This window comes from Nyctibius grandis, chromosome Z, assembly GCF_013368605.1.
Source record: "Nyctibius grandis isolate bNycGra1 chromosome Z, bNycGra1.pri, whole genome shotgun sequence".
In the NCBI taxonomy this organism is placed as follows: Eukaryota; Metazoa; Chordata; class Aves; order Nyctibiiformes; family Nyctibiidae; genus Nyctibius; species Nyctibius grandis.
Window position 1 is genome coordinate 46,356,727 of NC_090695.1, and position 17,724 is coordinate 46,374,450.

The following is a 17,724-nucleotide window of genomic DNA, read 5'->3' on the forward strand; positions in this document are numbered from 1 at the left end:
GGGTTTTTTGCTAACGTGAATTTCAGGCAGCTAAACTCACAACTGCTAAAATACAAAACTGTGGGAAGAGCCATCATCTACCTCATCATTTCAAAATCATTATTTCCTCTCATTTTCTACTGAGCCATTTACTGATGAGCTTTATCTAGCTACAATGCCTGAACCCCAGCATCCCATGCTTGTTATATTACTAGGAGATTGCTGCTTGGTATGTTTCTTTAAGATTAGAAAAAGATCAGAACAGTCTTCTGCTGATGGGAGAAAGGTAAGTTCAGTTTCACGGTCTTCCTGCATGTGACTGGGAGGTATTCATGCATCTGTATCTGATACAGAGGTAAGACTCAGGTAATTGAACCTCAACAAGATCAGAAATTCAGAAGAGCCAGACGACATAAAAGCAGTATTCCTTTATTATAACATTTGTCTGAAGTTACAGGATAGAGTTTGTTGCAGAGGAAATATCCACTCTGAAGGAAAGCATTTTATGTATAAATATTTAGAAGTATGATCTTAAAACAAAAAAAAAAAAAGACAAAACCCAACAGAACAGGACCAAGGGACAACAGAAGACACTGCATGTAAAAATAGCTTAATTTGATGAATTGTAATAAACTTAAGAGAAAAATGTATGTTGCTTTCAACTTGTCATCCACAGCATTTGAACTTGTATAAATGTCCCTTATAATTCATGTCCTAATTAATAAGAGTTTAAAATCAAGAACTAATACCCAATTAGAGAGGTTACCCATAGGCTTAAAAACATGAGAGTAATTATAAATCAGCATTTAAAAATGCATGTACGGAAAACGTAAGCTTGAGAAGTTTGCTTAACAAAATGCAACTGAAGAGTGGGACAGTTGATACAAGCCATCCTACTACACAAGATGGCCACAGTATTCTTAGTTGTGGGATATAAAGGGAAAAGAAGACTTAAGATTTTTTAGGTAAGAATATAAATGTTTTCTCAGATTGTCTTTTACTAGTAACCAAGAGAAAACTTAAAGTTCAGTATTAGCTATAATCTTCCATAAATTTAACACAGAATTAGCGATACTACAAGATGTAAAAGAACAACTGTATAGCCAACAAGAATAAGATACTGCAGCGAATTTGTCAATATAGTTAACAGTTCTTTGAAACATGGGAATCACATAAGGTATGATATAACAGGCATTCCAGTGGGAGTGGGTTTTCAGAGTTTTTTCTGAAGCATCACTTTTTTAAAGTTCTGCCAAACAAAATCGAAGTTTTTACTAAAAAGGACTCTTGATTGCTGTTAAGTAAAATAACTTTTCTGTAGCAATTTTTGAGTGACTGTCAGAGAAAGGCCCAACAAAAGTAAGTATTCATTAAGTCCTACCTAATTATAGTCTAATCCAGCACTCCACTTACTTCTCCTATCAATTCCAACCAGGTGAACACCTCTACAACTTTAATGATTGTGAAGAATTAAGTACACTGGTTAGAATAACTGCTAATTATTCTGCTAATTATTTTAATTTTAAAAGCAGGATGTAATGGAAATGACCTGCTGCAGCTTTGCAAAGCTACTGCAATTCCGTAAGGTTGAGCAAAGGGTGATTCTATAATTCCAGTGATTTTTGACAAAACTAATTAGGGTGTAGCAAAATGTTCTCCTCCTCCTGAATCATAGCAGTTTCAAACTGCTGATCATTTCCAGAGATTAAATGCCAGTATATGCCCCCACAACATCTAAAGTCATACCTAAGTCTTAATCCTGAGACCAGCAGGACCACACAGTGAAGAAGCAGTTCTGAATTGCACTGAGGACTTCTGCTTCCTGTGTGTCATATCAATATATTGATGATATCACTGTATGAGGTGACACAGCAGCAGAAGTTTTTGAGAAAGGGGAGAAAATAGTCCAAACTCTTCTGAAAACCAGTTTTGCCATTAGAAGCGGTAAGGGCAGGGGATCTGCATAGGAGATCCAGGTTTTAGGAATTAAACGGCAAGTTGGGCATCGCCAGATCCCGATAGAGGTTATCAACAAAATAACAGCCATGTCCCCACCGACTAACAAAAAGGAGACACAAGCCACTTTAGGAATCTCTATGGATTATGGCCAGAGTATAAACCCTCAGAGATACATAACTTTGCATTAAAACTTGCCTGCTTGTTGAAAGAAAAATCAATTTAGCATTACTTAAAAGCAAATGTAGTCAGAGTTCATATACATACCCTCTGCTTCTCAGGGTCAACGTATCGAATGCCGAAATAGTCTTTTTCCAGCAAGCTGTAATAGTTGCAGATGTGATCTATGAGAAACTGCCCTTTAGTTTCTCTCTGTAAAAAGAGAAAGAATTGATATATTATTCTGAGTATTCTGAACTTGCTCCCATAAATATTAAAAAAATCTAACCAAAGTATCAAGGAATATGGCACATGAAATTTGTTCTTATTCCGATAAGGACGAGGATTTGAACATTAACCTCCTCTAAAACATGCAGGAGATTAGTGATCAATTTACTCCCTGCACATTCACAAATTGATACGTTAAGAAAATACCATCACTACTCCTGCCTTAGGAAAACTCATGCTACTCTAATAGCCGCACATTTACAACATTTAATATATTACTAGTAACCATATTTCCACCTGATGCTATAATGGCATAACAGATACCCATTCACACATGGCATTTTAAAACTGTGGTTTTTTGTATCCCCCATGTTTGCAAGCAGTTTTGGCCGTGAGTACCTTACTGGATCTTTACACAATGTCCACAGCAAGAGAGACACAATTCCCAGACAGCACTACCATACAAGGAAGAAATGCCCAAATGACTGAAAGAGATGTTTTCATCTTTGCATTGTCACTGGGTAACCATAGCCTTAAGGAAACTTACAGTTCACGTGATGTTTAGTTAACAATCTCATTCTTTATTTCTGCTTTCTTCAATTTGAATACTATGTTTCATTTCTCCTTAATCTACTGCCTTAATCTACTGCAGAACCTACATGAATTTTCACATTTCTTCTGATCCAGCTAATGTGATTTTTTTTTTTCTGAATTGTGATGTGTGTGAGTATTAACACCAGGCTAAAGCTGTTCTCCTAAAACAGTCCACTCTAAGCAGAGAAAGGTGCCTCACTACATTTCAGTGTCAGGTCTCTGCATTTCTTTCCCTCTATCTGCCTAATCTTGTCCTGCACTGAGACGCCTCTGCTGTGGACCAGGTAGCGAATTCGCAAGATTTTACCCTTTGCTGACATGAAACAACTTGAACTTAGCTCTTTAATGTCTACAAAATAGGAACTACACATGATATGTAATCACATTATATAAAAAAAAAATTAATTGTTCCTTCAAATTACTCCCTGAAAACTGTAAGAAGCTAACAGGAAATTTAAACTATAAACAGCATGGCTAGACAAAAATGAACAGATAGCTCCTGCATTTCTCAAGGTACTTTACAAAACTGGACATTGCCATCATCTGCATTTCACATAGGAGTAGCTGAGGCAAAAACAGCACTGTGACCTGTCCGAGGTCATACTCTAAAGGGCAGAGGAAGCAATGGCCTCGGGACTACCACTGTCCAGTGAGACCTACTGCTTTCCACAGGAAAAATGAGACATGCTTCAAGATCGGAGTGTTACAAAAAAATACCATCTGTGAACTACTGCTCTATTTCTTATCTTTACAGTTAATAAGGAAGTCTGATATGGATACAGTTGCTCGTCCTTTCGGTCCCTTCACTGAACAAATAGACTAACTAAATAAAAAGCACCCTCAGTTAAGGCACCAACAGAGACCTGCACAGCCCTTCCAGTGTGCCAGGGCTCCTGCGGCCGTTCCCTTTCCTGACACAAGGACCTTCTCTCCTCCCAAATTCACTTCCAGCCACAAGGGAATTGCTAATTTCTCTACAGATTTCTTCTTCGTAGATGTGGGGGATGCTGCTTCCCTTCCTACTGCGTAAACCATCTACTTCCACTACTCCTTTCTTACTCCGCCATCTATCTGCTATATATTTACCCCTCACTATGTGTTCTTTACTCTTCCATATGCTGCTGGTTGCCTGGAGGATATCACTGCCTTGCCTGTGCCATGGTATTTCTGCACTTTGTGTTCCTATTTTTAAACAGCCAGCGTCAAAGGATGTTAACACAATTTGTCTGTTTTCTGTACATGCTCACTCAACCTCATGCTTTGCACCCTGCACTGCTACCTTTTTCCATGTAACATAGCTCCAACAGATTTCCTTCTGTAATTGTTTCTTTCCAGCCTCAGGACATTTAAAAACTGACTTGTTTGCTGTTACGACTGGTTAGCACATACACTGACTTTTTTTTTTATACTGTACCCAGTTACAAGTATGGGCATGCTAGTGACAGCATAGAGAAAACTTTCCTCAAAAGGCAAAGCTGGCATCAAAGACTGAGAAGTACGAAAAGAAAACTGCCACTCTCCCTCTGACTGACAAAAAAAGGTCTACACTTATACAGTCATATCTCCATGAAGTATTCTCTAGCTTAAAATTTTAGAAGTGTCTGCAAACTTTTGTGACTATGCGATAAGCAAGACTGTCAAAATATTAAGACAAAATTGCACAGTGACATTTCAATACAAAGGCAGCAGGAAAAAATTTCAACACAGATGTGAAATTCAAGTTGCACACAGTTGTAAGATGTAAAATAATAGATTTTACTGACAACAGTGTACAAAAGAAACGTACTTTTCAAAACACTGGAAATGAGGAAACCAGACTAGCCATACTTTCATCTGATAACATTAGAGGGTGTTACTGGAAGAACAATCAGTAAATCTACTACCTTCTATAAGTTCACATTCTAATCCATTCATTTCACAAGTCCTTTGCTTCACCCACCTAAATAATCACAAAAGTTTTTTGACTTCTTGAGGAACCTGATAAAAGGCTAGGGCACATACAGTGTTTTTCAATCCAGTAACAACGCTCCCTTTCTAAAATGAATTGATGCCCTAGTTTTCTTGCTTGAAAGACAGATGATGGAAACAAACCAAACAAAAAAGAGCAAACGAACAAAAGCCTCCAAGCTAAATTCATGCTCTAGGAATCCTTAAGCGCTCCATATATATAAATAAAAGAGACTAGCTAATAACCTCCCCTTGGTTAGGATACACTACAGTTAATAGTGCTACTCAAATCAGGCTTCAAGTTCCACATGATTCATTACCAGATATGAAAAAAGATTCAAAATGGATAAAGTGGCTAAATAGGCACATAACATAATGTAATGAGTGTTCTAAGAAATATTATTCTGAATGCTTCACTATTATGTTTTTTAAATACCTGAAATTTGAAAAAATTCAGATCATAATTGATACACACAGGGAAACACTTGATGTGGCACAAAGCACCTCAAGTCTGAATTCATAGTAGATAGTGTGGCAAAAAGGATGGGTAACAGTTGTTCGTTTTGTTTTCTGCAAACAGTATCTATAAACATTTTCTACGTTTCTCCAACAATGCTCTGAATTCTCCTGAGCTTTAGAAGATGATGATCTTTCTTGTCTCCTGTGTTCTTTGATACACTTATTACATATTATAGTACAAAAGAATATATTAAATCCAAAGCTTATTCTCATTTGTGAAAGCATATGGATAAATTAAATTAGGAACTGCCAGTCAGCCACAACAGAGCACAAGAATGGATTTGGGTCACAGAATAATGAATATAAAATATTGCCTGAAATTTTAGACAGTTGCCATATAGCTTTCTAATTAAATGATCCTTTAAAAAGAAAAAAAAACCACCAAGCAAACAAAAACAAAGCCCAAACCATGATATACCAATGAAGTACTTTGCAGCAATTCAGAAAAATATTTTTATGCTACATTTCAGCATGTTTGTCAGAACACAAAAAAAATGACATTAAAAAAACCATTATTTGAAACACTACTGAAAAATGTCAGCAACAGGCGCCAGGAATCTGAGATCCAAAAGTAAAGTCAGATTTTTAAAAGCTTCAAAGCTGAAATATTTGGTAATTATACCATAGTTCACTCAGAAGTCATCAACTATTCTCAAGTAGACAAGACCAACCCAGGCAGAAACAAGAGTCACAAAAGTGTGCAAGCAAGAGAACCAAAATGTCCTGGATTGTAATCAATACATTGTTTTCAATGAAATAATACCCAGTTAAACAAGCCACATTTTTCTAAGCCCATTAATTCAAATACAACATCTGGCTATCTGAACTGAGATATATTTTCTTTCAGATTTCTGTAACCCATACACTATGAAAAGTGTTTTTTAAAATGGCCTTAAACGAAGTCCTGAAATGTGGCCATTCCACACACTCACACAAAAACAGGCTTTTGGAGATTCCTATAAATAATTTGAGGAATGAGTCTCTGATTTGCTTAGATAAACAGGCCCAGACAAGATGGGTATGCTTTTCCTAAGGCTGCATTTCAGTATCTGACCTTAATACCACTAAAATCCCACTACAAACCCCAACACACATGCAAGGGATATAATGCCATGTAAATGACAGAATCCCTGAACACAGAAGGTCAACTTGGAAATAACTGTTAAACTCTGCTTTTTAAGCTGGATCAAAAGTTTTCTTTTCTATTGACACAAGTATGTATCAAATTAAACTAGCAGCTGTTGCAAAAGAATTAAGCAAAACAAGGGACATTCTCCACTGCAACAAAATATGAAAACAGGATCATACAGAGTCCTCCACTGACAGACTCACAGGACAAGCTGAGTTTCTTCCTCAGCTCTAGAAACCAAGTAAGACACTGCAGAAATGCTTCATTTTCACTACCAGACACTATTATTATGGCTTCCATTTCTGCAGCTCTGCAAATTTATGACTGAGTAACCCAATTCCCTGCTAACTCCTCTGTTGTGCAGAAACTAATCCAAACAAAGATCTCCATGGCTCTTAAACAGTTTTGGTCTAACACAACATCCCAATCTTGTGCTTGCTTTGGGGATTTCTTTTCTTTTTTTATTCCTAGCTTCTTTGTGCAAGTTAAAAAGCAACGGAGAGTATATCTTGTTCTGCCAATTTAACCCTTCTCCGATGACGTAAAATGAGACCACAAAACATTCGTGACTGTTTCACAATTCTGAAAGTGAGAGGAAAACCATTTATAGTAGTTTAAGATCTTGCATTCAGTGAAATGTCTTCCCTATTTGCATTTGCTTCACTGTGGAGTTCTGTGTCTATTTATCTGAATGTCGTCACAAGGAAGAGCAAGAGTCACAAGCAGATTAAACACAGCACTTCTGCTCTGTTATCTAACCACTGGAGTCCTGCCAGCTGTGCTTACCTCTGTCAGGAAGCCACTGACAATACTAAGAAGCAGTGCAGAGCCATAATCACAGTGTTTACTTGTACTGGGGATTTCAATCCTCATTCCACAAGTGTCCTTACTTGTGCGAACAGTTCCCAACAGTATCCCTCTGAGTAAAGCTGTTCACATACTTAGGTGCTTGCAAGACTAATGTAAATCCACTCAAAAAAAAAAAAGGGCAATTAAAAGCACAATTAAAGCAGCATTTCTGTTTAAATAAATGGAAAATCCAGGCTCTCAGGCAAGGCAAGAATAATGTCTGATTTTGTATGCTTGTTTTTTTTAGTGTGTAACATATTTTGAAGTTCTATGGATGTAAAAAAATTAAATACATTAATTCAAGAATAATAATATCACCATAGAATGAAACCTAACCAGGTCAGAAAAATGGACAAACCCAAGAAGTTCCTCTAAGGCAAAAACATAATTCAAAAAGCAGCTTTACCCATTGAAACTGAAATAGTATAGTTGACAATACCTGACAAAAATTATAAAAAGCAATAGAGATTTGCAGAGCTAAACTGCATCCTTGACTGCCATCTCACAGTTCTGACTTCTCTTTGGACATCCTCTGGTGATAAGATCATACTTCTAGGCTTTTCACGAGAGAAATACCTTGAATCCCAACAGGTACAATCTTCCATTTCATCAACAATTAATTGATAGTCTAGTATCGGGGCCTGCTCTCGTACACAGAAGTGTGGCTGTAAAAGGACATCTGGAGGCGATTCTCTGTTCATGTCAGTTTTGGGACAGCTGTCATCACCTTTGCATTTGTTTCCAGTGGCACAGCAAAAAAGTTCTCTAAGCATCACCGTTGGTCTGGGGCACATCCTATGGGAATGGGATTGATTTAATATCAATGCTTCAGAGCTGAATAGGGAGAGGCCTGAGGGCACGGAGAAGGCAACCTGGCATGCCCAAATTTCGCAGTTTCTTTTAGATGAATTTTTAAGTCCCATCTGAATAGCAACAGAATCCTCATTCTGCAGCAAACAAAGGCAGTGAGGTGAAATGGGCTCAGCTCCAAGCTGGCAACGTTGGGCCAGCCTTAACCCTGACAATCTCCAGCACCCTGAGCAAATTTCTTACGGCTCTTTGCATTTAAGAATTCACTGAGATTACAAACGACAGTAACTACACACAAGACGGATACACAGACAACCTCTTTGCCTCTTTTGCTCCACCTTTGGAAACAGTGACAGGAATATTCTTCCGCAGATGTTTCACGAGAACTGGACATTGCATAATGCCTTCAAAATATAAAGAACAATTTAAAACATGCCTGTTTCATTCCTCAACTAAAATGCTATAATCCTTCAAAAAGATTTCCTTCCTGCTCATAATCAGCACCCTCTGTTATTTTAAACTACTTGAAAATACACTGGAAGTCTATTATACTGCATTTAACTGGAAAATTTTTTCAATTGTAAGAATAGTGAGCTGTAATTTACTTTGTTGTTGTTGTTGTTGTTGTTGTTAAAGTTTCAAAATAAAAAAAGACAACAAATTTTTGCTGATAAAAACACAACTTGGAACTGGCAGATTTTATTTTAGAAACAAAGTATTTATCACAGACTATTCTTCCTTTACAGTGAGGAATTAATTGTATTTCTACAGACCTGAAACAAAGGGAAAAAATTAGTGCTAATAATTATTATGAAAAACACAAAAAGTGACATTGCAATAAAGCAGTTGGCATTTACTTAATTACAAGAATCCTCTTCCATACATTATTTTGTATGAATTACCTCTTGCAAATTATATACTTCATTCTGTATAGTCAATTACCTAACCATAACTTGTATCAAAATTTTCTAATTCTAGAATGTAGGGGAGGATGGATTTTTTTAATCTGTGTCTCCTAATACATATAAATTGTTACGTATAAATTCACTCATTTCACTACACGGTGTTATGAAATTAGCTTTTGTAAAAAGGTTTTACCTGATCTTTCTAAGCAACTCCATCACTCATCCAATCTGGCAGAAATAAATCAGAGAATGTGCTCTCGATGATAGCAGAGTTTTCGTTATCTAACTAAAGGGAAAAAGTGGCACTCTACTACATTGTTGAAAATCCAGCCCCAACACCATCCACTTACAAATGCCATCCAGGTGGAGCTGACTGACAAGACACAGGCTCAAGAAATGGGAAGAATGAAGGGACGTATGGGCAAATCCTCCTCTAGGAAGGAGAGTGACAACCCAACACCATAATGCACAAAGCAGAAACACACCCTATGATACATAAAAGTATGGGGGAAAAACTATACTTGCTCTTACTTATCTATTTGCATCCCGAATAAAACGTACGGAAGATGCATGTCTTCCTAATAAGCCCCTTAATAAGACAAGAAACCAGAAAACGTTCCCCTTAGTTGCAATAATTTTAGCATAGAGCTTCCCAGACACACATACTGCGGAAATACAAAGTGATGCAACAGCACCGACTCACTCAAAACTAACAGAAGTAAAACTTCAGATTTGAATAATCATCTTATTTTACTCTTATTTGAAGTGTGAAAGGCTTTCAGAGGAAAAAAGAAAAAGATGTGAATACATGAGTGAAAGCATTAGAGAGTTAATGCCCATTTTATTTCACAGTGACTTTAGCAGCCACTAGTGATAACCTTTGCCCACAAGAACACTTCATGCCTCAGACACAAACTACCTGTACTCCTCCAGTTTTAGAACTCATTTGCTAACCTGGAATGGGTCTTGAAGAACATTGTGTTTACAAAGGTATCAGTCTTTAAACTCAAATTTCTGAGCCCTTAATTATCAGTTGAGCCCCAAGTGCTATATCTAAATTAATAGAAATAAATTTAAAAAAAAAAAAACAAACAATACAACACAAACAAACCTTTTCCTACCATTTCATTTGGGCAACAACTACACAAATACATCTCAAAGACAGAAGAGAAAGCAAAGAAAAAAGGAGAAAAATGTCTGCTGAGACGAAAAGAAATAAGTGGAGGGCAATTTCAAGGCTGTACGTGTGAATGCAGCTGTGGAAGCTGTATTAATCTTAAATGAAACTGTATGGCTAAATGTATATAGCACTGAAAATTTACCCAGAAATATCTGCTGTAGTGAGATCAGAAACAATTTGTCAAAGATGATTCCTCTTGTATGCTACCTCGGTTGGGAAACGAAGAGGGTTGCTTATTTTTCATTAGTTTTGCACTATTCATCTGCAACAGATGGATAGCTTTGTCCATACAACAGCATATTTTTGCCCTCTCTTGAATTAGAGGTTATTGTAGGATGATATTGGTCAAATAATAAAAGATGAACGGGAAAAGAAACAATTACACTATAGAAAAATTATACAATGCCAGTTCCATGCAATGGAAACTATAATAAATACAAAACAATATAAAAAATAAAAATTGTATTCTTCTGCACAGTAAAACCTGGACGGCAGGAGTGAACATAGACAACAGCTTTCACACAATCAGCTCTTGACCTCTAGTCCTATTCTGCAAGTAAATGACTCTGACGAAGGAGTAAATTATAAATGACAAAAAGAAATATTTATAGTTCACATATTGCAGTTCTCAAAAGCCGTCACCAGCCAGGCAGACAGGCATTGAAGAAACCACAAATGCAATATTGAGTTACAGGGCTCATCATCATTTTCTGTCCCTCTGCACATGGGCAACACTTGGCCATTTAGGTTTTATGTCCCTGAAGTGACGGCCTCATAGAAGGCTTGCAGCATTAACTGCTCACTTCTGGTAACAGCTTCCATTAGCACAGCATTCACGATGCTATCTGAGGCATTATTGATTTCTTAAAAGGAACTGAGTGCTTCTGTCAACAAATCTATCATTTTATTCAATACCCAGCATTGTTCAGAAAAGCTAACTCTGCTTTCTCTCTTGCATCCTCAACATCAAAGTTAAACAGAAAGATACAGCTAGGACACACCATCATACCACATCTAGCAAAGCAGATGAGAGATTTCAAGAATGAGTTCTCAGCCCTCACCTACAAAGCAACCTAAGAGCCAAGTCAGGATTTTGACAAAATTACCTAATGTCCCCCGGTACAGGTGACGGTAAACAATCCTCCCTTGGCCCCGTGCATTACTGAATCTCCTCAGTGGGTTCAGCAGACACAGAAAATGAGGCCTCCCGCATATTCTGCTCCAAGTACAGTTCTGTAACTACACCTTTTCTAACAGATACACAGCAGTGTGCCCTTTTCATACAAAAAGAAGTATTTTTAAAAATAAAAGCAACCAAAAATACTTCTAGCCAACCAAGACGCTTCCCTGAGCACAGGCAGAACAGAGAATCAGCATGGTGTGACACAGGTTAGTTAAGCTGCTCATAGAAAAACAACCAACCGGTGAGGGGCAAGAATGCCCCTTCGCAGCTACGTTTCAGGGCTCAGATGAATGTATTGAATTCCAGCCATGGTGAGGGTCATGCAAGAACAGCCACACCGTTGTTTCCACACCAAGTGGGAAAGTACAACCACATCAGAGAAGGGCGAGCTGGAAGAAGAGATGAGCAGAGCAGGGGAGCTGCCGATAGGGCAGTTGGTGCCCCTGTAAGTGCTGGTAATGGCACCTCAGCTCATCTCCCTCACCTCCCTCCAGTTTGGGATTACCCCCCATGTTCCTCTCTCTCACAGGGAAACACAGCATGAATGTTTGCAAGCACGACATGGGGTGTGCATGCACTGTGTGGGAGAGAAGAAATAAAAGGAAGATCATGGAACGTAAACCCTAGAGGGAGAGATTTCCTAAGTGCTGAATTAATGCCTATTTGAAAGGCTATTAAAGTGACGTGTGAGGCTAAGAGCTTACAGAAAGAACAGAATATATGACTAGATATTATGGGAATTTGATCCATCATTATGTGGATTACTCCAGAATCACAAACCCATCTGTGTAGTCAGTGGTCTGGCAACATCAACTCTGAAGTATGTTAAATCTCTACAGGTGCTGCAAATCACAGATGTCTCCTGACAGACAAGACCCTCAACCACGATGATAAAGTCAAGAGCTCCCAGTGAACCAGCTGAAAGTGTAACTCTTACAGTAATCTGATGTGATAAGGGCCCAGATAAAAACTTTCGGCTAATGGAGAAGTCCTCACCACGCAATGCACTTGAACTGTCCGACAGCCATACAATATAATGATATTATTAATGCCTCAGAGGACACCTGTCATAATACTTTCTGAGGTTATCCAAAAACTGGATTGGAAGAGGGTGAGGAGGCACAAAAAGTTCTCCCCCCTTTTACTAATTTAGAATCCATCAACACACTTTTTCTTTCAAATACTCATCTTGCTCACCTGTCCAAGGTAACTCACTCCTTTCTGAGAAAACTATTTGGTCTTTATTAATATTGTACTATGCTCTCTCACTTTTTCAGTGTGTTTTGACTGCATAAATTTTGCAACTTGAAGGATCATGTTGGGTCATTGCCCAGTTGCTGAAGTGTTTTATTCCTTCACTCTCTTTGGGTAAACTGAAAGAAAAATTCTACCCTGAAAAACTATTTCCAAACTGTTCAGCTGTGCTTTATAGACACACATGCATAAATACATCTTCCTGTCAGAAATAATTACACAGAAAATAACCTTTCATCAATACTTTCTCCCCACCTTGTAATAACCCCAGCTGTTAAATGCTTGTTGTGAAGGAAAACAACATGAAATTTGCCATATTAGACATCCAATCTTCAGAAAAGCAAATTTATGGTAGATTGAAAACACTGGAGAAAGAAGTCCTCCAGAAGCATTTCTTGGACATAGTGCCTACACCAATGCACCCCAATGGTATTCAATACAAGCCAGCTATTGGCACCAGAGGAGGAACTCATTCTCTGTGTCATACAAGCTTCTGTCTCTATGCCAAAAAAAAAAGTTCCCAGTTCGTAATTTTTTTGTAGTAGGGGGAGCTGGACTGATTTTTTTCTTTCTTTCTCTCTTTCTGGAGGTCATTCAGTCCTTCAAAGCCACACGAATTGCCTCATTAGCACTACCTAAAGTAAGATCTCCATTTGATAGCACAGGCACAACTCCCCTTGCATTTGTAATCACCACCTCACAAAATTTCAACTATGGTAAGTATTTTTTTTATTCTTTTAGGAACAACTAGATATAATACAGATTTAAACCAAAAAATCTTTCTGAATTTCTTTTAGATTTCACCACAAAAGACACAACATATTTTAAAGAAAGGCTAGCAAAAATCCAAACGGAGGGTTCAACAGGCTTGTTCCATCAACAGCTGCAAAAAAAGAAGATAATAAAGCAATACATTTTACAGGTCCCATAACAAATGAATTGTTTCTCCCTTACTAGATCCCACTTTTCTCCCTTACTCTGTCAGATTCATCTTCATCTTTCTGTTCTGTGCCCAGACTTCCTGTTCCCACGCACTCAGCAGAGATCAAAGGCAAACTGACCTAGCTTTTTACTGTTTCAGCAATTGGTCTGTTTTCTACATCCTTGAGTCATGGTACATATCAACACACTATTAAAATGCATCCTTTTTGACTAAGTTGGGAACTCATCACACTTGATTCTTCTCAGCAGTAGTTACTCTCGTATCTCTTTTAAGAGCCCCACCCTCGAAATGAACCCTAGGACACCACAAACATTTCTTACACCTAGTAACTGCAAAGCAAAGCCCTGAATCACACACCGAAGGACAACTCACTTTTCCCAGCGCAAACCCTGACCTCACAGAAACACTGTATATGTCTATTCAGGACACAATTTGCTCTTTGGTATTTATAACATTTTAGCTCTCTGCTGAAACTAAAGAAAAAAAAAGAAGAAATAAAAAGACTTCAGAATATATGTTTAAACACTGGGAGTTGTCTGACATGTTCCAATGTTCCACAGTAGCTGGCAGTTAAGAAAAGCACTGTAGAGTCACTCAGTTTATTGCATATGATGTGAAGATGTTATGCACACCGACCAGCTCCCCTCCGCTATCCACATTGCCTATTGCAATTGAACACATGTGGAGGAAAACTCATTAAAACAAGAAAAGACCAGAGGAAGATACTGAACAAGATCACCTGTATTCATTTTACTATGTGCAGTGGTGGATAAGAAAGCCATACAGTGAAAACTACATTCTGTATGCAATTAAGCTGTGCATGGTTCTCCCAAGCAAGTCTCTTCAGAGAAGTTAAATTCTAACATAGAAAATTAAAAAAAAAAAAAAAATCAAAGTGCCGTGTTTACAGGTATTTAAGCATCAAAGCAAATTTTTCTAAATAAAGTCCTGCTCTCACACAGGTGGTTAAGGGTGTGGGGGGAGACCTGACAAAAATTATAACATACAGTAACATTCATAAATACATTGTATAGCTGGTTCCTAGGTCACCAGTTGCATCAGAAAGGTCTCTCTTTACATTCCTGTCACGTTTAGAGTAAAAGCAGAGCCGCAGCAAATGTCAGGATGAAAACCGAGCAACTTGACAAAGGAGTGAACGCTTTGAATATTATCTCAAGATAAAAAGTTAAATAAGGTTTCTTTTTCTCCCCCCAAAAGTGTTGAAAAATCTGTGCTGAACCTCTTGTAGTTTGGGAGCAGACTAAGGATAAATTCTCCCTTCTCTTCACCCAGATCACCTATGGCTGCTACAGGCTTATGTGAAAAAAAATCTTTTAGAATGTCTCTTACGAAAAAGCTAGAGCCAGCGCAAGGCTGACATACAGACTATAACAAGCAAAGCTCTGACACCTTCATATCTGCTGTGCCAAAACTGACTGCAAAACCTCAGGATGCAACTATTTTATAATGATCCTCTTTTTCAAAACTGGAGAAGTGACATAAATGAGCAGATGACACCAAAAAAGAAAAGATACCTTTGTCTTACAGCACGAGGCAACTTTTTGGATTTCTCTTTCTGCCTGACACAGCCAAGCAAAAAGGAATGTGGGGAAATAAAGTGAGAAACAAGCTAGCACAGGAATGGGCAAGAGAGCAAGCAGACATTCCAGTGCCCTTGCAGCCTCCCTGTGGGATGCAGCAACCATCCTTAGCTGTGTGCCCTAAGTACAAGCATGAGCAGCAAGCAGAAGGAAAGCAGAGAAGCAGGGGAAGACTTCACCACCAAGTGCACTTCTATCAGTAACCCAAACCCACCCATCTATCTTCATGTGTTCTCCAAAGAGCCGTACGGAAAGGACTGGACTCCCAAATCAGCTGAGAAACCACCAGAGTTAAGCATAACCACATCAAAGACATGTGAGACCCAGTAAACCAGGATGTATTCTTCTAGATAAGGTGGAAGATCCCCTTTTTTCCAAGGTGTTTAAATCTTAGTGCAGGAGTGACATCCCGCTCTCGTGCTGCCCTGTCCCACCACCTGCTCTTTTCTAACCCTTCCCAGTCCTGCCCATCTTTCCTCTTTGCCATGCAATAGCAGATGGTCAGCCTCAGTCCCCATGGGTGGGAAGAGCACATCGAGACACCCAACAGCCAATATGCTCTGCAGCTTTGTCTTTGCCACCTTCTCTCAATAGAAACCAGAAACCCAAAAGTAAACACGAATCAGCTTGCAAGCTCAGAGCATTTGACTGTGAGGTACGCTGAGTTATCGGCAAAGGCATGAAAGCAGGCATAAGTGGTTAGCAGTGCACAACTGTCAGAAAGAAATTAAGTACTGAACGACATAGCTTCACAGTGTGGTTGAGAGGCGTTTCAATACTTAAATGCCAGTATTTATTTCTACATATGACTACCTGTTTAAACAGTGACGCCACTGAGTGTCTCTAGCACATACTCATACGTAGCTGTCTTGGAGAGCAGCAGATACTAGTCTTGAAATATTAATTTCAGATCCTTTAATAGCAATGGCCGATAGATCAAAAATGCTGACCATCACCATGTATTCAGCTCATAAAAAGCACTTCCTTTTCTAGCTTATAATGCATCTTTGATATCTCTCACACACAGAGCATCCTTTTTTATGCACGTCTATACACACACACATACACAGTTTATGTATAAACATGTAAGAAAGATGTCAAGACAAAGGATTAAAGGATTCTAAAATTAGAGAAGGCCATCAGATCATTTGGCTGTCTGTGCAATTTGGAATATACAATTTTATCCAATTTACGTCTCATACTAGCCAGCTTTATCTTTTGTCAAGCTCAATAATTGCATTTTTTTCTACAGCATGTCTTCAGCCAAGGCAGTCAATCTTGATATAAAGCTTTAAAAAAAAAAAAAAAAAAAAAAAAAGGTTGAAAATCTGCAGATTCATAGAATCATAGAATGGTTTCGGTTGGAAAGGACCTTAAAGATCATCTAGTTCCAACCCCCCTGCCACAGGCAGGGACACCTTTCCACTAGACCAGGGTGCTCAAAGACCCATCCAACCTGGCCTTAAACACTGTCAGGGAGGGGGCACCACAACTTCTCTGGGCAACCTGTTCCAGTGTCTCACTACCCTCAGAGGAAAGGATTTCTTCCTAATATCTAATCTGAATCTACCCTCTTTCAGTTTAAAACCATTGTCCCTCATCCTATCACTACATGCCCTTGTAAAAAGTCCCTCTCCCACTTTCCTGTAGGCCCCTTTCAGGTACTGGAAGGCTGCTAGAAGGCCTCCCTGAAGCCTTCTCTTCTCCAGGCTACACAGCCCCAACTCTCTCAGCCTGTCTTCACAGGAGAGGTGCTCCAGCCCTCTCATCATCTTCGTGGCCCTCCTCTGGACTTGCTCCAACAGGTCCATGTCCTTCTTATACTGGGGCCCCAGAGCTGGATGCAGTACTCCAGATGGGGTCTCACGAGAGCCGAGTAGAGGGGCAGAATCACTTCCCTCGACCTGCTGGCCACGCTGCTTTTGATGCAGCCCAGGATGCGGTTGGCCTTCTGAGCTGCAGGTGCACATTGCCGGCTCATGTTGAGCTTCTCATCAACCATCACCCCCAAGTCCTTCTCCTCGGGGCTGCTCTCAATCCATTCTCCGCCCAGCCTCTATTTGTGCTTAGGATTGCCCCGACCCACGTGCAGGACCTCGCACTTGGCCTTGTTGAACATGCGGTTCGCATGCACCCACTTCTCAAGCCTGTCAAGGTCCCTCTGGATGGCATCCCTTCCCTCCAGCGTGTCGACTGCACCACACAGCTTGGTGTCATTGGCACCCAATGCCACTGTACATCTCACTGACAAAGATGTTAAATTCTGTTGCTGGTTTATTCTACTGCATTACAAGCTTCACAAAACAAACTTGGAAAAAATCATGCCTCAGCTAAACTGTCAGCGAAGTACCATGGAGCACCATAATTCCCTAGGAATATTTTTACTAAAATAAAAATACTGAAAAAAAGAGCTATCTAGAACAATCTCCTTTGATCAAATGGATTTAATGAAGGACCAGGATCTATTTGACAGCATTCAAAAGCTGTT

The 17,724-nt window shown here is 39.0% G+C and overlaps 1 protein-coding gene across 1 annotated transcript in view; it reads right to left on the minus strand.

The window, feature by feature from the left end:
* FRMD3 (FERM domain containing 3) overlaps positions 1-17,724 on the minus strand; it is a 139,056-nt gene that overhangs the window by 73,600 nt on the left and 47,732 nt on the right. The window contains exon 2 of the mRNA XM_068422732.1: positions 2,203-2,307. Within this exon, the coding sequence (XP_068278833.1) occupies positions 2,203-2,307 (105 nt within the window). The remainder of the gene's footprint in view (positions 1-2,202; positions 2,308-17,724) is intronic.